Source organism: Sander lucioperca, chromosome 18 (assembly GCF_008315115.2).
Source record: "Sander lucioperca isolate FBNREF2018 chromosome 18, SLUC_FBN_1.2, whole genome shotgun sequence".
Taxonomy (NCBI): Eukaryota; Metazoa; Chordata; class Actinopteri; order Perciformes; family Percidae; genus Sander; species Sander lucioperca.
The window spans coordinates 22,263,924-22,287,626 of NC_050190.1; the positions used below are offsets into that span (position 1 = coordinate 22,263,924).

The following is a 23,703-nucleotide window of genomic DNA, read 5'->3' on the forward strand; positions in this document are numbered from 1 at the left end:
AGATTTCAGGGGACGGACAGATGATTTACAGAGAAGTAGTGCTGACAGTGGTGCCTGAACAACAGAGCAGAGCAGAAGAAAAAAAAACAGCCAATGAGAGAATGAGGCCTGTATAAATGTAATATGCCTGTATAAGTGTGTGCGTACAGCTAAGGGCATGCAGTCTGTCTATTTTGCCTCCATGCCTGCGGGATGACTCATGAAGAAATGTGTAGGCATTCTCCACAGGAAAGCTTCAAATATCTGACAGACATTTCATAAGATAGTAACAACAGCACACAAACATGCACACATACACACTCATGCAGGCCAGAGTGAAGGGATGCAAATAGGTGGCTGATTGCGCACATACATGGATGCACTCACGGTGTCACACACACACACACACACACACACACACACACACACACACAAACACAAACACAAACACAAACACAAACACACAGACAGCAGCAGTAGTAGTGAATATGCTTCATTGATAAATGAGATGAGACAAGCGATGGGAGGACGGGGCAGAGGTGTCTGTCCTGATTCATGCCAGCATTTAACTCACACAGCCCAAGAAACTTAACGGACGCTTACACACTTCCCATGCACGCCTCCTCACATGCAAGCACAAAAAAATAAATCTTATACAGGCTAGTTAGTCAGTGCAGTAAGCACCCCATATTTTTACACTATTTCTATTATTAGCACAGCCTCTCGCTCCAGCATGATGTCCATACTGCTCTTGCACGTTGTCTCATTGTTTTTCCCTCCCTGCTGTATCATATTCCACACAGGAACATGAACAACGACAGTCTCCTGTAGACGTCAGCAGAACAACAGATTGCACAAACATGCGCTCGCAAGCTGGCGTTTGCGTGAAGCAACCGGACGTGTCAAGCTTATATTTATGCAGCCTGTGCACCACCACTGCCAGTAGCCACACATCAGATCAGACCAGAACTGTTTGACAGTTATACAGATAATTTCCAGCTTTAGTTTTTCTAGCTTTTTAACCTTTAGAAGGACACATCAGGTATGTACATGACAGGACAGAAATCACCCCATCCTTCTGGCATCTAAAACAAACCAACACAAAGAATTTCAAATACAACTTGTTTTTTGTTTTGTTTTAAATATAAACTGATGAAAAATGAAGAAGAGTATGTGTGAGAATCCCTGGCATCTAAGAGGTAAAGGGTAGGTTTTACAATGCACATTTTTGAGTATAACAGGACCTCACATTAGTGCAAAGTACAACACGATCGATAACAACAGATTCATTCAGCTTTCCAAATAAAATAAAAAGGAACATCCATGGAGTGGAACCTTTAGTTACATAGTCACATTTTGCTAGTATTATCTGATTGATAGATCTGAAGAGTGGATGTGTCAAATACAATATATCATGAACATCATTATTAAGCTTTATATTACAGTACATAGCAACATCAAGCCTTTTACTGTATTACTGTATAACATTTCCTGCTTACTCTAGGACTTATTCCCAGAAAGACAGTTTTTCTTTACATGGGTAACATCTTACTTGAAGCTCTTATGAATATTTTATTCAACTACCATTTTATTTATAATAACTACACGTTTGAATTTTTTTTATTTGGGTCTGTGGGTGTGAATAATGCAGGACGGACATTTTACATGATGCTTATAAATGAGGCATTGCTGATTAATAAGCACGTCTTCAAGTAAAATGTCACCCTAAAGTGCCCTGTTGTTGATTCTGCTGCACATATAAAGAAAGACGGAAACAGTTGCTGTGCTTTTTTTTTTCCAGAGAGATGGACACAGTTAAAAGGGGCATCATCTATGTCTTTGGGTTAAACAGTACAGAAACAGATTATCCTCCACCCAAATTGTTAAAACCGCCTGAGAGATAAAGAAAAGTAGACGAATAATCTGACCCTCCTCCTCCGTCCTATATGATCTACAATTATGTGGAGTTATGTCGCATTTATGCACTTCAATCACAACCACAGCTAACCGGTTACATCACGATACCCTTTTGCTCAACAGAACCACAACCTCACTGTGCCATGTACCGGACAAATAAAACACTTTACATCTATATCGAGACGGAGAAGCTACCGGTGATCATGATGCAATTTGTTTCTCCATGTTCAGGATTGGTGAATAAATGTTAAAGATGAAAAATTGCACAAAGAAAACAAAAAAGGATAAAACATTTAAAAAAAAGAAACAAAAAATGTACAAATAGATACGTTGGTAAAAAAGTATTGTGCTTTTGGCTGTCCTGTGTACACTGTGTACAATATTCAGAGCTCCTGCATGTAAAAAACAAAGGGTTTATACATGCACTTTGGACATACAGTAGAGCTATTCAATGGCTCCAGGAGGATATTCTGTTAGGCAGAGATCATTAACACTTAACATAAGCAAAAACATGAGAAATTACAGTTCTGTGTGTGCACGTGGGTGTGTGTTTATGATATAAAGTGCAATGTGAGGGCATTGAGGCTGAGTGAGCCCTGTTTGTCTTCATGTAATCAGTCAACGGTGTTACTCATATTGACGTTTTTTTTGACACTTGCATGAATGCATTTGTGCGCATGCTGTGTGTGTGTATACAGTATGTGTGCGTGTCTGTGTGTGTGTGTGTGTGGCCCATTCTGTTTCCTGTTTACCGATGCCTACAATGAGCGTATGAGAGGTAATGTGACCAAACCAACCAAAGAGGAAACAGAATTTAGCGATTCCTGTCGCACTGATTAATCAGCATGGAGCAATTTTACATCCATCCCTTATTTATTTCTTTTTCTCAGTGTGCTTTTTGTTTAAGGAGGGCTTTTTTTACATTAATTTAAAGAACATCATAGAGCAAACAAACAAGAAAAAGGCAAAAGAAGACAAACCTTCAAATGAAAAGTGCCAAAGCAAACTGACATTCTTGACTTCACAACCAAAAATCATCCCTTTCCTCTTACCAGCTTGGCAATGATTATCCGAGTGTATCATCCTCGTAGACAAGTTAGACTTGTATTTCTGTTTCCTATGTTTGATGAGAGTCCAGCTTCTTTTCATCCAGAGTTATTCTACACTAGACGAGAGTCTTAAAAGGATTGTTGCGTCGTATCAGTAGCGTGTGTGCATACCCTGCCGCTGGATGCTTCTCCACTTCAGATGAGGTCATTTAGAGAGTTCACAGATGAGTTTTTATCATAATGACAGCTTGATTAATGTCAAAAAGGGCCTTTTTTATCTTTCAGGAGGGATGATTAGGATGAGGAGATGTGAAGATTAAGCTTTAATGCTTCAAACTTCACCTCATTCCTCTGACCGACGTGTAGACTTAGAGATGGAATAGGTTTAAACACCCCATGTTATATACATCAGGGTCCTCATGAGCGGCTCGGGATGTAGCTGGGTCGCATGTTTTTGCTGTAAATGTCACGCTAGCAGTCTCAAACCTTTATGGGTCCTGCGCTTTCTAGCGTGAGGGACACTTCAGTCTCTTAAAATAGTGTTTCTACCAGATGAGTGAGCTTAACTAACTTTGTTGACTCATATACATGTACATTACGTTTCTCTATATGTGTTAAAGTAGGGGGGGTAGGCAAAGGATGAGGGTGCTGGGATGACGAGGGGTGTGAGCTGAGCATGGAAGGAGGGTTTGGATGAAGAAGTAAGAGAGGACTGTATGTTTTGATCAGAAACCTTCAGTAGTTTTTGAGGGGTGCTGCAGTCTGTGGTATTTATTGCAGTCCAAGGTCTTGATCATGGAAAAGTCCACACCCACGCTGTTTCCGACTATAGCTGACGGCCACAGGTTATTCATCTGTGACACACATTTCTTGTTTTCTTGCCTCTCGATATTCTGTCAGTCCCCCTCATCTCTCCTTTTAGCAGAATGCACATGGATATAAAGCTCCAAACTGAAATTCTGTAGTGTTTACAAAATAACTGCTGAGTTGTGTTTGAGAACGCACCAGTCAGACGGAGGATGTGGATGATGAGATTCCCGTTACCTTCCAGACGTTTTGCTCGCAGTGATGCGTTTAGTGAGTCCCTTCCTCTCTCTCTCGTCTTCCTTCTTTTCCTCCCTTTCTTCGCCCCCCCCCCCCACTCTCTCAACCTCCACCTCCCCTCTCCTCCTCACCTGGAGTTACATGACGCTGCATTTGCCCTTCAGTCTCTCGGCGCGGGACTGCTTCCCTGAGCGCTTGCCGTCGATGTTGAGGCTCATGTTCCTCTTCTTGTCCAGGTTGAGGAGCTCCTGAAAAAGCTCGGTTACGTTGTGGTTGGTCTTGGCCGATGTCTCCATGAAGGCGCACTTCCACTGGTTGGCCTGGGCTTCCCCGTCCTTGGTGTCCACCTCCCGCTGGGTCTCGTCGCTCTTGTTGCCCACAAGCATGATGGGGATGGCCTCAACGTTGCCCTTGATGGCCAAGACCTGCAAAGGAGGAGGGAAATAAGGGTAGTGTGTGTTATGTTCTGGCTGGTCAGTGCACAATATACTGTAAATACAAAAAAATGTTGATTTGGTGGTAATCGTTACCCCAATAATGGCATCCAAAGAGACTATATGCTTAAACAATCAAATACAGGACTCAACAAACAATATTGTATCTTAAGATTATTATAATCGTATGTGTTCATCCTTGTTTTATTATAAATTTCATGATTATCTCATTTTCTTGTAAATCACTTTGTGTTGCACTTCATGCATGAATTGTGCAACAAAAATAAAGTTTATTATTATTCTTTATCAAATGAAACAAACAGCTGTGATAATAGATTGATCCTGAAATTCCATCCTGTATGTAAGGTTTACAACACACACACACACACACACACACACACACACACACACACACACACACACACACACACACACACACACCTGTTGGTAAATGGGTTTGAGCTCCTCCAGGGACTGTTTGCTCGTGATGGAGTAGACCAGGATGAAGGCATGGCCTTTAGAGATGGACAGGCGCTGCATGGCCGGGAACTGGTGGCTCCCTGTGGTGTCGGTGATCTGGAGGGTGCACACACTCTTATCGCAGCTGATCACCTGGCGGTAGGTGTCCTCCACTGTGGGGATGTAGGTGTCCCTAAAGGTGCCCTTCACGAAGCGCAGGACCAGGGAGCTCTTCCCCACTCCCCCTGCCCCGAACACCACCACACGATAGTCGTTGCTCTGCTCCGGCATTCTGCCCCCCTCAGGCTTAAGACAGTGTTACACCTATGATGTTTAGGGTGGAAGCATGGGGAGGGAGCAGGTGGAGGAGTGGGGAGGAGAGGATTATTTTAGCAAAGAGGAATTTTAACAAAGGAGCAGTCAGCAGATCACAAAGCAGATGGAGGAACAGGAAGGGAAGCGCTTGCGGGACTCGGACTCAGGCCAGCGGGTGTGAAAGGCCAGCGGGTGTGAAAGCACTCTAAGTGTCCTCGTGGTCTGACTATGAGCCAGAGTACAAATTAGAAAGGATGAGGTTGGTGAGGTTCCAAGTGTTTCACCTGACGCAGACATTTCCCTGATCAATACTGTTCGCAGAGTCACAGTTTCTCAGTTTCATCCCCAAAAACATTCCAGCGTTTCCTCATTCATCAACTTTAGCAACTGCAACAAAGCCTGGAAGAGACGGAGAGTCCTTGCAGCATAGGAGAAAAACAATAACAATAACTTGAACTTGAACTTGTATAATACAAAGCAATCCCATCCAATTCAACAAAAACCCAAACAACAGCTTTAAAAACAAGTTGAATCACCTCTCTAACACAAAAACAGAACATTGTTAGCATCACAAAAGAAGTAGATACTGCAGTTCTGCTGCATTGGATTTCATTAGGTTGCATGTGTACATGATAATGTGTACATATCTTGAATGTATGTTTGACCAGACTGACTAAACAACTGATTCTCTTCAGTGACTCTCTGTAGTGCTTTCTTGTATGGATCCAATCACAGGGTAGCAAGGATAGGCTCTTATTCTAAATGTAAACTAAAACTTATTAAAGCTGCTCTAAACAATATTTTTATACTAACAATGGATCCAATAACTACTTATATGTGCAAGATATTGCTTCTAGTGACAAATGAACAGAATTATCACAGACTCTGCAGTTTCATTTAGTTCTACGGAGCCTTTAAATGTCTTTCAGCTCATTGTTTGGGTGTTACAGCCCGCAACTTCCCAACTTCACTGTTTTGGTTGAGTCTCACGGCTCTCGTAACCTTGTTTCCTGCAGCAGCAGACATCTGTTTTCAGGGAAAAAGCTCTGATAAAAACAACTTTATGCTACCTGCCCAGCACCAAATGACGATGGTGAACACAATGGAGCATTTAGCTGTTAAAACTAAGAGTTAATGGAGACCAAAACAGAGCTAAATGAGGGTGAATATTGGACTTAGATCCACCTGTTGGCCAAAAACACGACTCACAGTGTTCTGCACTGTGTAAATAAGCAACTATTCACTTGCTAACAGGTTCGCCATATCAACTTAAAAAGGTTGTGTGTGGTTATGTGTCAGTGTTGTGTTTCCTGCTTGTTGCACTGCCCCCAAGTGGCCAAACAATTTAGGCATAAACATGCATTAATTAATGCATTTTTAATTTTTTCTGTAGAAACCAGTTATGATTTGTTTGTTTTATAAAATACCTGCTGTGCACATCTAGTGTTATACCTGTAAAAAAATCACTTCCAGAAATATGGGAATTGAAACAAAGCCAGGATTTAAACATAATGCACAAAAAAACTAAAACCACACATATTTACACTATTTAGTAGAAAAGAAAAGAATATGCAGATAAAAACGAAAAATTCCAAAGCTATAAAAAATCGGATTCACAGTCAGCAGCAACACTGCACATTGCTCTGCAAATCTTCAGTCTTAATATTACCTGCTGCAACTCATACATATGCATCAGAACAATGTCCTCACACCTAATCTATTGCTATCTTTGTAAGTGCGTGTGTGTGTCTGCTGAGCGTATGTGCATGATTACACATTGTATCTGTTGCATTATTCATCTGCTGTGGTTCTAAACTTGCTTTAAGTTCCCATAATAAGATACTCATTCAGTTGTGATCATGTGCTGCTCTCTAAGCTTCAGCTGTAATGAAACAGTAAATTGAAGTCAATACTAGATGGAATAAGTGGATTTCTGTCATGCTAGTACTGCTGGAATCCACTATTGATGGCAGGGCCTCTGTAATTGCATTGCCCAGTTCTAAATAATATCAGTCAAGGAGTTCAAAATAAATGGGGATTCAGGGAGAGCCTCTTGAGTTTTATAGTCAATCTATAGTTGAAAGGCTGAGTGACATATAAAGAGTGTTTTATGCTGAACACACAACCACAGTTTAATTTGCAGATGAGCCTGTGTCCTCTGCTCTAATGCCTGCAGACTGTTAACTGTTTCACTCTTGTCTGGCAAAGCAGAACATCTTGTTTAATGGCTCCCCGGCGCCCAAGTGTGATGATACACTTTTTGAGATAGTGAGGGCTACTGTCAAAAATCTGTCTGTTTGTTGCCTGTCAACAGGATTTTCCAGTGTGATTGAAGCTTAAATTCTGAGGTGAGTGCTTAAAGCTGCAAAAGCTGATTGGATATGGTGAACTTGCTTGACAGTTTCAGCCTCTTTTTTCGTTTGTTAAACAGCTATTTTGTAAATATTTGTTTCTGTATTTAGTGTGTATTTCCTATTAATGTTCAATATGTTTTTTTTATGTATGCACCAACCACCACGGCACATTCCTTGTAAGTGTTACTTACTTGACAATAAACCTTTTTTCTGATTCAGATTCTGATTACATACACATTTAGCAGTTAGTCTTATTTCTGTCCAACTGATAAATGGAAAAAAAATGTATCAGCTTGAACTTTTGAAGCAGCCATAATGTTTATTATAACAATGTATCAAATGACAATGTGAAAACAATGTGACAAGATGTGTCCTGATGATCTGCAGCTGTCCTCGGCTTTACAGAGCTTTATAGCGAGTTTCATTGTTTTAAGCCCACTAAGCTAGTTAGTTTTGGTTTACTCTCACAGATTTTGGCAGGAGCAGGCAGCTGTTTACAGCACAAAAGCTCTGATAAACCCACTGCACACTACCTGCCAGCAACAAACGACAAAAAGACAACCATAGTGACTAGCTGGTGAACACGGTGGAGCATTTAACAGCCAAATATTTCCCTCAGGAATCAGTGGAGACCAAAAACAGAGCTTAAAGGAGAGTGAATATTGGACATGTCATGTGAACACAAACACGACTCCAAATTAATGCCAATGATACTTAGTAAAGATCTCCTGGATTTGTAATTCAGGTGCCCAAAAATGAATTACATTACTGCATTTTAGAGTAATTGCAGAGAATCTGGGAACATGGCAACATCGCTACAACAAAGTCAGATGGGGCAAGAAACTCGAGCAATCAGATAATCAGAAAAAAACAAGCCAGATGATCTTAGCCTCTTTGTTTTTGTAGAGGTAAAGCTAAACATGAAACATCCAAAATGTCCATAGCAATCCCTACTTGCACAGTGTTAAACCTTTAGGACAAACTTGAACCAGCAAGTTGGTCTGTAAACTGTAATGGTGTATTACACTTTGCCCTTATTTTCTCCTTGAAATACATTTGGCCAAACAAGATTTGTTTAGTCCTGTTTGGGTTATTTTTAGCAGTGTAGCTGTGTTCCCAGATCTCAGCACTGTGAGTATAGTGTTATATTTAGAAATAGAAATGATGGCCAATAGGACGAAAACAAGACCCAAGTTTTAATGAACCAGAATTGTCCTTTTAACAAAGACTGCAGTGCGTCTATTGCACTGATTGTTTGACAGTTGTGATTAAATACTGCAAGGAAAGTATCGCAGAATACAAATTCCATAACTAGCCAAATATCATGAATAAAAGTATATGGATTGGTATGATTTTTGTGTCTTAAAGCTAATACGCCGATGCATCTGTGATGGAGCCACACACTCGTACATGCTCTTAATATTGATATGCTTGCACACATTCTTTTTATTGTCCTTCTGTATCTCTTTCCTCTTAATTTATGCATCTTGAAAATATTTTCCTTTGACCTGCTCCCTGAGCTTCTTCTTTCTGTCCCTCCTCTGTCTCCTGCTCTCTCACTCCCCGGGCCTCCATGCTGTTTGATCAATAAACTAAGGCCTCTGTGGTTTTGGATCAATGGGGCTCGTCTGTCTGGGTCATGTCAGTCTGTCATCCTGCCTAGCTTGGTGCCTGTTGTTTTTTTTGGACGGGGATTTTAGCTCCGCGACAACGATCCTGCTCATCAAAACCTTCCTCCCCTCCCTCGAGTCTTTCACCTGAACTAAAATTAACTGTGTCTCTCCCTCTGTCAGCAGCTATAACTGCACACACAGGTGCAACCTCACAGTGACACGCATACACATGAAAGCACACACACACACACACACACACACACACACACACACACACACACACACACACACTACTTCCGCTCCTTCAACATTTGTCCTTGACACCAGGCCTCTGAGATTAATGACACTCCGCCCTAACGCAAGCTGTCTCTCTCCCTTTCCCACTCCTCTACTCTTGTTTTATTTGAAATGAGAGTACTGCAGTTCCATAATGAATTAATAGTATACTATAAATGCATCTGTGGAAGTGCAGCCAAGTTCCATTAGCAGATAGCTTTGGCACAGACCAAACAGGCCTCCTGTCCTCTCAGTCAGAAAATAAAAGCAACACAGCCTTCTCCACTCGTTTATTTCAGAGCGAGCAAGGAAATGTCACCTTTAGTGAAAATATGCACATAATTTCCCTCAAGAGAGCCACTTACGCAGCTGCACAAAGGAAGCGCATTAACCAACATCAAACACAATGCCGTTCAACAGATCAAGAGCGTGATTAAATAGACACCCACAAAGCGGTCCCATGGTGTCTTATGGAGAAAGGGTTTTAATCAAGCTGCAGATACTGGAATGCTGTGGATACGGGGCTATTTGACGATATGTGTTTTTTACAGGATCAACTGATTTTCGGCTAGGGGTTCTCTGAAATAGTCTGGCCACAGCTGTACACACGCACACACACACACGCACGCACGCACGCACGCACGCGCACGCACGCACGCACGCACACACACACGCACGCACGCACACACACACACACACACACACACACACACACACACACAGATAGTGTCAGATAGTGTATGAACGTGTGTGTGTATGAGAGAGAGAGAGAGAGAGATTGTGTCTTTTGGAGGGAGATGATGCAAAGAAAGGAAACATTCTTTTCATATCTATGAGAGCTAAATCATTTAAATCTGTTTACGATCCATCAGGATAATGGATCTTTTCCATTGGATATGGGGTATGCAGTATTGTGTGACTCTTATATACAGTGTATATATATATATATATATATATATATATATATATAATTATTATTATTATGGGAATATTCATACATTTTTCATTTGACTGGCTAAAAAATTGTTTCTTTGCAAGCTCCCTAGATCACACCAATAAATCTAAACTCTGGTTCTTTTACTGTCATTGGATGGAAACCAACAAAATGTCTGCTTTTCAGAAAGTTATAGAAGCAGCGTCATTTTTACTTAGATGTCAGTGCATCTTTAAAGTTGAAGGAATAGTTTAACATTTTGGTAAATACACTATTTGGTACCTTGCTGAGATCTTGCTGGTTAGCTTAGCTTAGCTTAGCACAACGACTGCACCTGGCTAAAACAATAGAAATAGTCCTCCCATAACCCCCTGTGAAATCACAAACTTAAACTTATACGGAATGGAATGTAACGTGGTAATTAGTGAGCTTTAGAGATGTTGGTAGAATGGATTTCTTTGAGCACTGGCCAGAGCCAAACTAGCTGTTTCGCCCCGTTTCCAGTCTTTGTGCTAAGCTAAGCTAACTGGCTGCTGGCTCCAGCCTCAAATTTAACAGACATACATGACTGTAGTATCAATCTTCTTATCTAATTCTCATCAAGAAGTCGGATAAGAGTATTTCCCAAGATGTCTAACTATTTGTTTAACAAAACTTGGTTTTAAAGAATTTCTACAGTCCAAGAGATTGAAAAATATTCTTGTTCCACAGAGGAGTGTCATCTGTACACCTATGATCAGTTAATCAACCAATGCGAGCATAGAAACAATCATTTCACTACCTGTGAGTGATTCTGACTAATTTAAGAAAATAAGACGACATTTCAAAAATATACAGTTGAAACATCTAATCATACTCTTCTCATTTGCATCAAACACCTGTAGTACATCATTAAATAACAAATGATTAAGTTGAAGTGTGATATACTGTATGTGTGTATACACATGCAAGGACATACATGTAACAATACGCTTGAGGTGTTTGAAAGCTGTGTGAGACTATTGGCATGTCTGCTTCTCATCAGTGTCAATCTATACCGTGATTGAGCATACACCACCGTACATGCACGGTGCATGTGCCATAGACTGTACAAGAGATTGCAGCACTGTGGTCTTGGCTTAGTAGCTAATCATTGAGCTTAACCTCCCCCTGGCCTTCTCTGCATTGACCCAATTCCCAGGACTTAAGATACCAGCGGTCTCCCTATAAGACTACATGCAGCTCCGGATGAAGCCCTCTGATACTCCATGCACACCCCATTGACTCAGCATGCTGAGCATCAGCTGAGCCAGACACACAAACAATACGGGTGACATTTATCTGTCTATTGATACTCACAACATCATATTTAAATTGGAGCAGAAGGTTTTGCAGCAGAACATCTATCATCCACAGAATATGCACTAGGAATTTCCCCCTCAGCACTATTTTTCAAGTTTGCCGGTGAGCTGTGAAAAGTTTAGGCTTTCCCTGAATGATTCAGAAATTAAAACAACCCCAAATGTTTTATTATTTTTTACCAGAATGTCAGTGGGTTCAGACCAAATGTTCTACTTTATCCAATCCAAGCCCCGTGGAGATGTTTAGGCCTGCCAATGTAAGACTACAACATCAATAAATCAGTACGATAAAGAATTGCTACACTGCTAGCTTTATAAAATACTTTTTTTTTAAATACAGCCTTTTTTTTGCCTGGATGATGAGAATTACTTTTTTCAACTTTTAATCCTTATCCCTTATTTGGCAACACCAAGTGTGTTTTAATACTACAGCAATCACTCCTTGGGCAGCTTCTTTTTTTAAAAATACAACAGAAGACAAACTGAAGCTGTTGGTGTGCATAGGAAGGCAATTTGAATCCAGCGAATGGAGGAATCTGACACTAATAAGGGTGTTGCAGAAAAGAAATGCAGACCATAAACAGTATCAAGAATGGGGTTTGATTGTATGAAAATCTTAAGGATTATAAATTTAAATCAATTGTTTTTGACAGTATTAATAAACCCATAGATTGTTGCAATTCCTGATGTTACTGATGTATAGTCTTACGTTGCCAGATCTACAGTATAAGGAGAAAGTTTGTCTTAAACCTATTATCATTTCTTTCTACTTGGAATTATCCAGGGCAAGCCACAATGTGTTTAGCTCACTGGTGGACTTCCAAAGACTTCTAGAGCCTAAGGTAACTATAAAACAAAATGAAAACCTTTCCATAAACACTTCACCAGTGCTTGTTGCATAGAGAGGGGCAACAAGGGAAAAGACTGATGCATGTTTTTCACAAGCAAGATGCAGACTTCCCTGTGCTTTATTTAAACTAAACAGCCAGCAGTACACAGCAGCAGACATTTCCCTCCTCGGCAGATTGATTCCTGAGCTGTAACCATAATCACGCTGATTCTATGTCGCAGTTTTAACACAGGACTGGATGCAACATGGCCATGTAATTAGTCTTCAAATGTGTATTAGTACTGCGTATTAGCTTGACCTGTGGAACCCTGGGTTGCTCCGTCTGGCCCCTCCATAAGACTCTGCTAATACCTCTGCCTGGCAATCTGGGCAACAAAGAGGCGCCTGGATATTAACACCAGAATTGGGCCAAGAAGTAGTAAAGAAATTCAGTTTCCAGCACTGGTAATAGAGCAAGCATGCCTCTTTTCAAGTCTGCATAATGTATTACATTTTCTTTAATTAATTTTTTTATAGAAAGCCTATTCTGAGAAGCTGTGAAGGCACCAACCTGACTGAAGCGCTAATTACAGACTGCAGGAGTGTGTTGCAGAAGCCTGCCTGCAGTGACAGATGGTGACAGGGTTGGTCGTTTTGGATAGACTCCACCTGTTTCTACAGGCGAGATCAACCAGGCACAGCTTTTTTATAATACCACTTGATCCACGTCTGACAACGACGCAAATGGAGACATCAAGGGAATCCCGCTCCAGATTGCTTGTGACGTTCCCATGATGCAACTGGGATTATAAGAAACTGACCGTTAATGTTTCTTGTTATCTCAAACCACAAAATACTTTGGGATCTTTTCCCCCAGTTCTCATAATTTCTCAAAACAGATTCAAAGATAAATGGTGCTGAATAGTGTTTTACATCAAATGAGTGCTGATATTTGAACAAAATGTCAAATAAAACATGGGAACTCAGAGGTCACAGTGTGCATAATGGACTTCTATTAGTTATGCACAAGACCAAGATAATCCTCCCTAATGCCATGTATAATGAAGACTGCATAGACCTTTCAAATGAGCTGAGGCCGTCAGAACAACTAAAACACTTTAGCATTGATCTGTTCTAGTATTAAAGAAGACATTATGCAGTATGTAGTTATATATAGTTCAGGAGTGCTCAACAGTGATGGTGCACTAGACTAGACTTGTGCTGTAAAAACAACAGACAGGCTTAAACATCATGAGACAGCAGTTAACTATAATTTTTTAAAAAAGCATTATGGAAGCAAGCTCAGTTCGAGAAGAGAATCCATTTTTCTTTCGTGCTTTTGGGATACTGTTAAAAATATATTATAATAATATATTTTCTACATTTAAAAAGTCACAGAGGGGCTGCTACTCATTAAGATTTAGTTTGGACACATTCTTCCAATGAAATGTTCAGTTTATAGATCAATAAGTCAATTGTTCCCATCTATAAATAAACTAAAATGTTGCATGTGCAGGAACACAAGCTGGAGCAAAGAACTGTGTGCTTCTCTCACACGATGCAGTAACACACCTGAACCTGATTAAATGGAACTTCTTAAGAACTTCTCTTTACCAATTGCTTCAAAATAAAGATGCATCATATCATGTGCAACAACCCAGGTCAAATTCATACATTTTCACTCATTGACAAACGGCAGTCATCCAACGAAACAACTACTTTTTAAAGCTTTTTCAAATGTTATCCCTGCAACATTTTATCAGCCAGAAACCTTCAAGTCATTTTATTGAGTCAGTTTATTCACCTTCTTGCCTACTAATGCCTCACTGTAAGCCAATGTATATATTTGTGTATATTCACGTGTATTTTACTTTCCTCTGTTTTTTCTTGCTATTTGACTTTTGCAAATATAGCCTCTTAGATCTTATATGCATGCATTGTTAATGAATTCATTTTACATAAATTAACAAGCTAAATCTCAGAAACTGCACCCTAACCCTACTAATAATTAATGTGTTTCTCTTTCTCTGAAGCCATAGAAACTTCTCTGAAAGCCAAATTTCTACTTGTGGTCCCATTTCTGGATGGACCTGAGCATAATTACAGAACATTGGGGGCTACTTGTGTGTGTGGAGCTGCCCAGCCTGTCTCCAGACATGAGGAGACATAAGTGACGTTCCCAACAGAATTCACAACATCTGGCCATCTGGACCTCGGTTATCTCACACAGCTTTGTGCAGTGTTGTTAAATGAGCCTTAGTTTAAAAAAGAAAAAAGCACTCCAATCATCATCATCATCAATTATCAGCATCCATACGCATCTCCAACATCTCATCAGCATACGAGCATCATCTCTTTCTGTGTTCCTTGTTACCATGTATTGAGTCATTTCTTTGTCCTGTCTGAGCAGATGAAGTGTTCTTATGCAACCGTACTGTGGCCATTCAAGACAGACAAACAAACGGACAGGCACTGACACTCCCCCACACTTCCACTTATCCCCCATCCTCGACAAACACATGCATGCTTGAACACAGTCTGCATCTCTATGCTACTCCCATCCACACACTTTAAAGCTTAATCACAGGATTTACTGTCATACATCCCTCCTCTCCTCTCTTCTTTCAAACCCTGCAACCCACACACACACCCATGTTCAATGCATACAGGAAGTTGAGTCACATACATATTCACACACACACACACACACACACACACACACACACACACACACACACACACACACACAGTCTCCTCACGACAAACAGCACATCAGGCATGAGGGAGGAGACATGGAGAAACTCAGATCCAGATGGAGGATTAACCGTGACATTTGCCACAGAAATTGGGCTTTATGCGTCACGCTGGCGTCATTATTAGTATATATTCTAGGCTGACGTGCATCTCCGTCTCGGCTGTAGTCAGGAAGGGGTGGCAGGAGAGGGCTTGGCGTCGGTCCGTAGATTGGTGCGCAACGCCATTACAGACCACCTTACTCTGCTTGGTTCATTCATAAATACCAGAGGATCGCCATCTCGCAACGGTCCCATCATTTCGCAGTCGCAGCGACCCCGCCCTCCACCTCCCTTTACTCCTCAAAGCAATATCATAATCCCAACATCCTCATATCTCTGTCCTCTCTCTCTCTCTCTCCTGCTGACTGCCAATATGGCTGTGCGGGCATAGGCTATACATTTCACACGACCGAGGTTATCAAACACAAATGTGAGTCGCATTTAAATCAACAACAACAACAACCGGATAAATAAAGATTTTTTTTTTTTTTTATCAGCAGGAATCGTGTGCGCTCAACAGACAGACAGGCAGAAAGACCGCGGATACGCCACTGAATACTAACATCTAACCCTATTGTAAAGATGTGGGGATGAGCGCATCTCCATACCTGCTCGTGAAGTATAGCTCCGCTTCAGGCTCGTCCTTGGTTTAGACGGATGCAAGACAAACGCTGAAAGCGTCTTAAAGCATTTTACACGGTTCATGTAGAGCTCATGTCGTCCGATTTCCAACACCACCACAGCAGACTCTCTCTCTCTTCCTCTCTCTTTCTCTCTTTCTGTCTCTCTGTCTGTCTCTCTCTCTCGCAGTTAGGACGTGGGAGGTGCTATGCCCTCTCCCTTTTCTGTCCACACTGGATTTTCTTTCAGTTCATACTCTTCCTAGTGGTTGGATGCCAGCAAAATAAGCAATTTCAAACGGGTGCAACTGTGGGAATTTGACCACACGATCATACCAAAATAAGAAAATGACAGATAATGGCAATAATACTTAGACACTGCACATACATTAATCCTAATAATTATGTGTGGAGCCACAATCATATGCAATATAAAATATCAAAGTACATATATTGATGGTCCCAGAGAAACAGATCAAATTAAAGTAGCTCAATGGATGAAATTATATTCACGGTCAAAAATGTAACCTAAGCAGAGCCCCATTTTATTTCCAAATTATACTGTCGATGTTTCAGCCACTGCCAAGTAGCTACCAGATGTCTCCAGGGCCAATGGAGATTTATGTCAGATTCACTTTGGCCTATAGCCGCCACTGTGAAATCTTGAGTGAAATTCCGTGAGAGTTAAAGGTCAGAATTGTTGGATTCATTGGATCAGGTTTAATGCATTCGACTATTCGTCTTTTATTTTGCTAACATGCACCAAGTACATTTTGTATTCTTTTCAGCATAAATAAAACATGAATCATAAATCAAACCAGGCCTATAACTGTGTCAATCAATCAATCAAGGGTATCTAGAGATAGTGGAAATGATTAAATGATTTGTATTTAGTTGTATTAGTAAGGTTATCAGCTTGGAGAGCATTTAAACCAAAAAAAGAAGAAAGAAATCACATCTCTTAGTCTGATCCAGGATCAGCACCACGGACAGTGACCTCATTGTGTTTCAGCACCACGGAGAGAGATAGGTAATACATTAGGGTATACAGTGCATACAGTCGGCTATGCCTACTATAAATACACACATAACAGAGCAAAACAACATGTAATGGGTGGAAAGAAGGTAAGAGATCACAGTCGATAAACCAGGAAGTATACCAGCCCAGTATAAAGAACGCCCTAATGATATTTCAGTCCATGTCGGCAGGAATGAGAACATTTCATACATTTCGTTTAACATCACAAATAAGTGTAATGAGGCCTAGCCCTGGTGGTAATAACGGCCTATGACCGAATCAGACCGGGCCTTGTTTTGAGCGGTTTGTCTGTACGTGACGGTCTCACTGTATGACTCACCAACTCTCCATCCAGACAGCCTTGTGTTTGTCTCCCTCTGTCGGTGAGCCTGGGAACTGCAGAAGACAAGCAGACACGGTGATAAAAAAGTAGCATTGATTGTTTCAGTTGGGGGGTAGTGAGCAGAAGATGAAGAGCAGGATAATGCCGGGTTAGGCAGGGGAAAATATTATGCAAGAATATGCAGATAGAAAGTCAAGAAAGTAAACCAGAGTCTCAAAACAAGACATTAAGAGGCTTTTTTTTTTTTTTTTTTTTTTTTTTACAATTAGCTTATTTGCAATAAGCCTAAGTGTGTTATCTGAAGTAGAAGACATTAGTAACTGTTAGGCCCCATCAAACTGTAGTTTCCTATATCATTATTTAGGTATAGAAGGATCTTTAAAATCTAAACTTCTAAGCCAACATGTATGAGAAGTCCTGAAAGTGCCCAGAAACAAGTAAGTAAGTAACTAAGTACTAAGAGTCTAATGGTGATTTGACATCAACATGTTCACAATGGCAACCCTAACGTGCAAGTATAGTGTTTACCAAAGTCACAATCTTAAATTACCATGCTAACATTTGCTAATTAGCACTAAACACAAAGTAGGCAGGAATGTCATTAGTTTTGCAAGGAGTTTGATGAGGGCACTATAGGGAAAAAAGTCACCAAAGTCAGTAGGATTCATCGTCTGTGAACTATGAATGTCTGTACAAAATATTGTGCCAATCAATCGGGTAGATGTTGAGATATTTCACAGGATAAAGGGACAAATTTAACCCCCTGGTGGCACTACAAATAATCATTAGGATTCATCATATGGGCACCATAAATATCTGTACCAAACTTCATGGCAACCCATCCATAAGCTGTCAAGACAAAAACAAAAATGTCAACCTGCTGCTGGCAGCGGTGGAAAAGTCAGGGTATCAGCAAAGTCAGTATGATTTATCCTCTGGGGACCACTAATGTGTGTAGAAAATGTCAATCCATTCAATAGTTGAGATATTCAATCAGTAACAACCGACATTTCCATCCTGAGAGCTATGTTGCTGTAGAGTAAAAAGCAGCTTGTAATAAGGAAAACGTCTGCTGAAAAATGTTTGTGTACGTTTAAAACATGCTTTCTTACATTGACTCATTTCCTTCTTTGTCCTCTTCTCTTCAGCTCTTCTTCCACTGTCCTAAGCCATTACAGGCCCCACACTCAATACAGACCCCACACTCAATACAAGGCGTTGGATCAAACCACACAGCAACACAACGCAATAATTGGTTTCGGTGTCCAATTTCTGTTTAATCAATAACCTGTTGGCCACCGGTGGCTGAGGGGATCCATAACAAACACCCAGCAGTCGCATCTTCACAGCAGCCTTTTCCAGATGGGTGCCTTTCCTCTCCCCATGGCAGTGTGTGGCCAACTCACCGGCTCCATCTACCATTTCCCATGCATTACATCCACTGCACCAACACAAAAGCTCCTCATTCAGAGCCCTTCAAGCGTGAATACAGAGCCAAAGACAAATTAAAGTGTGGGTGGTTAGGTCTGAATGCCGGTAAATGGACTTGAGGATGACAGGTCAAAAGATCAAGTGGATACAAAGGATGGGAGAGAAATTGTCCATGGCAATAATATCTTCCTTGCAAAAAATCACGACAAAAAAAAACATGCCATACCAAATAAATAATAAATAAAAAAAAAAGAATATTGAGTTTAATTTAAAGTGATCTACAGCTACATCTGCAAATTTGGTAACAATGAATGTAATTTATTGTAAAACAAATATGTAGTTAAGAGATGTTTAATAAAGAATGTATATTTTAACTGGATATATTCTAATTTGGAAAAGGGTAATGAAAATTTAAATTTTTTCCCAAGACACAATGTGAGATATTTGTGCACCATTTACAAATACTCCAATAATACGAAAAATGTGGTGCTGCAAAGTGAACTAGAGCCAAATGTGCAGAGGTTAAGGATCCAGACAATTTCCCTGACTTGCCACTGCTATAAAAAGAAACAATTACAGAAATCACCGGTGCATGAACATTGTAATTTGGACAAAATAAAATCCAATTTCCTACTTTGTGAGGAATGACACGGCTTGGAGAGAGGGCACCAGAAGAAAAGAAATAAATCTGAAAGTTTAAAGCCAGACAGGCAGACACTTGTTCAGTTCATTAAGGTTCCAGTTTTATTATGTCATCATTGTGAGAAGATAAATTAAGACATATCAAAAGGCAGAAGACGTGCAGAGAAAGAAAGAATCCTGGAAAGAAAGACCGAGAACCTTCCCAATAGCTCAAACAGACTTTAAATGTTGCTTGGCACATAAATAGTGAGGCATTTAACAGCAAGAACACATTAATGACATGTACAAGTTCCAGTTAAGATTAACAATGTTAGAAAATGCCGTTTGTGAAAACATTTGAAGACAACTTCTTTTAACCGTAATGTTGTCAGCCTCCGTTCTCTGGCACAAATGGCTCAATTGGACAATAATATTGACTGCACCACCAGTGTTGCTGAAACCTGAAGGCATACAATCATAAACTTTGCTATGAATGAATATCTTTCACACTACAACAAAGAACATCACATAAAAGGTCACAGCTTCTCCGATTGTCTTAGCAGTACCAATGGCAGTAAACTGATAACGCACAAACATGCTATTATTTATTTTAACAAGTGTAAAGCTTCAGTTCACCGTATGACACGGGGGTTGATCAATATAATTGTCATGGAAGGGGGGGGGGGGACGACAAACCAAAAGCAAAACAACAAACACACACATAAACTCATTCTGTCCCTCTTTCAACCAGCCAAACAAACATGCGTGCACACACACACACACACACACGCAGACACACACACAAAGCCTTCCCGTGTTTCTCACTGGTCCTTGTCATGGTTGAGGGCCCGGTTAACAGCTGATGGAACAAACAGAGAAGAAAAATAACTATATTTTGCAGGAAGGCAAAACAGACTCAAAGATACAACAGATCACTGTATTTGATGATATACTTTTACAGTGTGAATCTGAGAGGCGATGGAGAAATGTATCTGGAGAATATGTTGCTGCAGTACATATAGTATGTGGCTGTACTTGCATGTATACTGTGGGTATCTCACCCTCCTTTGTCACGGTCTCAGTTATGTTCTTAGCCCTGGCGCTCAGATCGCTGACCACACTGTCCATGGTAGCCTGGTGCTTCAAGAAAAATGGCCGGATCACACGGTTGTACAAGACCGCGGAGCCGTTCCACGTCACTGGAGCCATGCACCATATCAGGAACAAACACTGAGGAGGAGAGCAGACGGCAGATCTTACATATTATACTGCTGTGTCCGGTTCTTTATCTTATGCGATTAAAAAAAAAAATCAACTATATATGGGATTTAGAGTGTTAGTTGGAAAAACAAGCTATTTGATGACGGCACCTTGGGTTTAAGGAAATTATGATCATTATTTAACATTTGAGATTTCATAGGCCAACAGATTAATCACTTATTAAACAAATACTTGGCAGGTTTATTGATAAATCAAAGTAAGGGTCAGTTGCAGACCTAAACTAGGTAATTTCAAAATCAAGCTAAAGCTTTTGCATTAAATGAGAAGTGTTAACATTTCTCAAACATGCTGGCTATTGTATTGTGTTACATAACAGGCCTATGTTAATTTGCCAACACGCATTGTTTTATTTATTAATCCTATTTTCCAGGATTACGTTTATTCATTGAAACCAAACCATTTCAACGGAGAAAAGCAATAATGATCATGGTAATTAGGCCCAAACAATAGACAGTGATGTGACCTTTTGATGGTCGATGCAGGGCTTTCCTGATATGTGGGGTCACTTTGTCTCGGAACATAACTTACAACTTTACTCAACCTATTCAACTTCAGACTCGTCATCTCCTAGGTCAAAAGGGACATGAAATGACTTCCACTGTAACTGATGGGAATCGCCATGTCCCATTACCATCCTACATATGAGCTGTGTCCAGTACGTAGTATCTACTAAATATTTATAGTATATAGTTTTTGCAGTTAGTATACAGGAACATATTTTACAATAAATATACTTTAGGAGTTTTATAACATACTTAATAAATAATACATCCATGTGGAGACGCCAATTATACTGCGACTTGGAAACTCCACTGCCAATTACACTTCCCAAAGAGAGGTCAAAATGTTTTATATTAAACTTATCTTTTTGTTCTCCAATGTGTTTCTAGAACTATCTCACCACCATTTGCAGCTTATTCCTATGCTCTGCAGCTGTGAGTAGCTCGTCCATTTCCTTCGTACAATGCATTGAGGGGAAAATAGTGTCCACCAAAAAGCTCACTTAAAAATCAAGCCTTTTTAGTTGTTTGCATACTGACTTTTTTTTTTGTTTTTGTTTATATTGTTTCAACAATATAAATCCATTTGCAGACAGCATATTTAAAACCTGGTAAGAGTTGTGTAGTATTGGCCTGCAACACAGCAGGTGTCTGAAGGTCTTCCTCATTTTGACACAAACTGTCCACAAGAGTGCGCTGTTGGCAAGCTACGATGTACAGGCCACCAGACATGAATACTCATGTGATTCAACACGTTGTCACAGTGAAAGCAGACTACAAATTAAAAGGTCAGCCTACCTTGCCAATATAGTAAAAGGGGAACCAGAAGAGGAAGATGTCAGAAAAGGCCTCGGCGATGCTGAAGAGTCCATAAACAACCCAGTAGGTCAGCCACTGTGTATCATCCTCCTTCGCACTGCTCTCAATGGCCTTGATACTGAATGGACAGGAGGACAGGGTTCAGTCAGAAGATTGATGAGGACATGACATCAACAGTACATACTGCAAAGATTAAAAGTGTGTCTCGTGCTCTACCAGCATTCATTCAAGGATGCTCATGCATGCCAAAAGTATGGGGATGACACGATACACACTTCTGCTGAATGCAGAGGGCTAGGGATGTTAATGAGTAATCGCTATGAATGATTTAACTGATTAAAAACATATCAACCCATCAGGTCTGCAGACGGGAGCTTTGCAATTTTAGATGAAGTTATTTTTTTGTGTTTACTTGTTCTTTTAACTCCTAATGTAGCCTACTCTGATTTTGCATCGAACATAGGTCATATCAGTGGCTAAAATGGTTTTCTAATGGAAAAAACGTCCAAAGTATTTCAGAAATGATTAATAATTAATCCATAATCAATTGTTGATGCGGCCGGGTATCGATTATGCATTCCTACAGAGGGCCATGATGTATTTGAAATGTTTGTGGCAGTAATGTGTTTAAAAGGTTACAATGTGCCAAATAAAAGAGATAAAAGAGAGGGGGAAAAGACAAATGAACAATTCCGTTTTCAATGTACTCAACATGATTTTCAACATGACTCCTTAATGGATGGGTTCAGATTCATGGGCATGTGAGTACTATACTAAGTGTGTCTTAGTACAATACTCACATGTCCATATGTATATTGAATGAGTTTTTGGCCCCTGTAATCGTTCAACCTCTCCTTACTGGCTGTAAAGTGATCCCTTTCTAGCACAAAAAAATACAGTCCTGGTTTTGTGCAAAAATGCATTCAGAAGTTCAGCTCAAGCTAATTATGAGGCTTCAGTAATCATAGTGATGATAGTCAAATCAAGTGGGTACTTTCCAAAGTTACAGTCTTTTTAGTACAAAAGTCTCTATTGAGTGTTGCAGACACATTTCCCTACTGACCTGCAGTTGAGGAAGAGCAACACAAAGACATCATTGTGTACTAGAAAAAGACGAGTAGGAAGATTACTTTATGGCCAGTAAGGAGAGGATGAATGATTACAGTGACTTTCAATGTACGAATGGGCACGTGAGTATTGAGATAGACTTTAGAAAATCCAAACGTATTCTTTAACTAAGTCTTATAACTTTTACTGAAACATTAGAAACAATTGAAAACAGAGATGACTGTCTCACGGTTGAAAAAGAAACATTAATGTCAGTAGTCCATAAAGTAAAGACATAGAGACAGAGCGCATATAAGTCCCGCCCCCTTCGGAGGGGAAAAGAACTCTCTGTTCTCCATTGACTTGTATTGCGTGAAGGTGCCTCCTCGTCAATTTCAAAAAAAAAAAAAAAAAAAAAAAAAAAAACATAACTTAAGTTTTTATAAGCTGCCAACCCCGAAAAACTGATCTTATATGAAGACAAAAGTGGATACAGATGTGAGAAATCAGCACGGAGAATGTAAAAAACTTAAGTCATGGGTTATTTACCCTGTTTGTAGTGAATATCACCACACAGCAGCTTTTAGGCATTGTACGGTTGTTTGCTAGCAGACGAAATTGACAAGGAATACAAGTCAATGGAGAGCAGAGTTGTTTCCCCCCCCCCGGTGGGTGTGGTTTTCAG

General features: G+C 40.2%; 2 protein-coding genes across 4 annotated transcripts in view; both read right to left on the reverse strand.

Annotated features, from left to right (window-relative positions):
• diras1b (DIRAS family, GTP-binding RAS-like 1b) lies at positions 1 to 16,155 on the reverse strand. The gene is made up of 3 exons (XM_031310033.2): positions 15,947 to 16,155; positions 4,865 to 5,206; positions 1 to 4,414 (listed from the first exon to the last, which is right to left on the reverse strand). Exons 2-3 carry the CDS (start codon positions 5,171 to 5,173, stop codon positions 4,127 to 4,129), a joined length of 597 nt encoding a protein of 198 aa, XP_031165893.1. The 5' UTR covers positions 5,174 to 5,206; positions 15,947 to 16,155; the 3' UTR covers positions 1 to 4,126.
• zgc:101744 (uncharacterized protein LOC541409 homolog) overlaps positions 4,797 to 23,703 on the reverse strand; it is a 26,697-nt gene continuing 7,790 nt past the window's right edge. The window contains exons 4-7 of one of the 3 annotated variants that reach the window (XM_035994907.1): positions 21,951 to 22,089; positions 20,433 to 20,601; positions 20,167 to 20,230; positions 4,797 to 4,864 (exon numbers count right to left, since the gene is read on the reverse strand). In XM_035994907.1, the coding sequence (XP_035850800.1) occupies positions 20,193 to 20,230; positions 20,433 to 20,601; positions 21,951 to 22,089 (346 nt within the window). In that variant the 3' untranslated portion in view covers positions 4,797 to 4,864; positions 20,167 to 20,192. Of the gene's footprint in view, positions 4,865 to 19,471; positions 20,041 to 20,112; positions 20,231 to 20,410; positions 20,602 to 21,950; positions 22,090 to 23,703 lie in introns of those variants that run through there. The other 2 variants (XR_004895778.1, XR_004895779.1) reach the window with 2 other exon arrangements.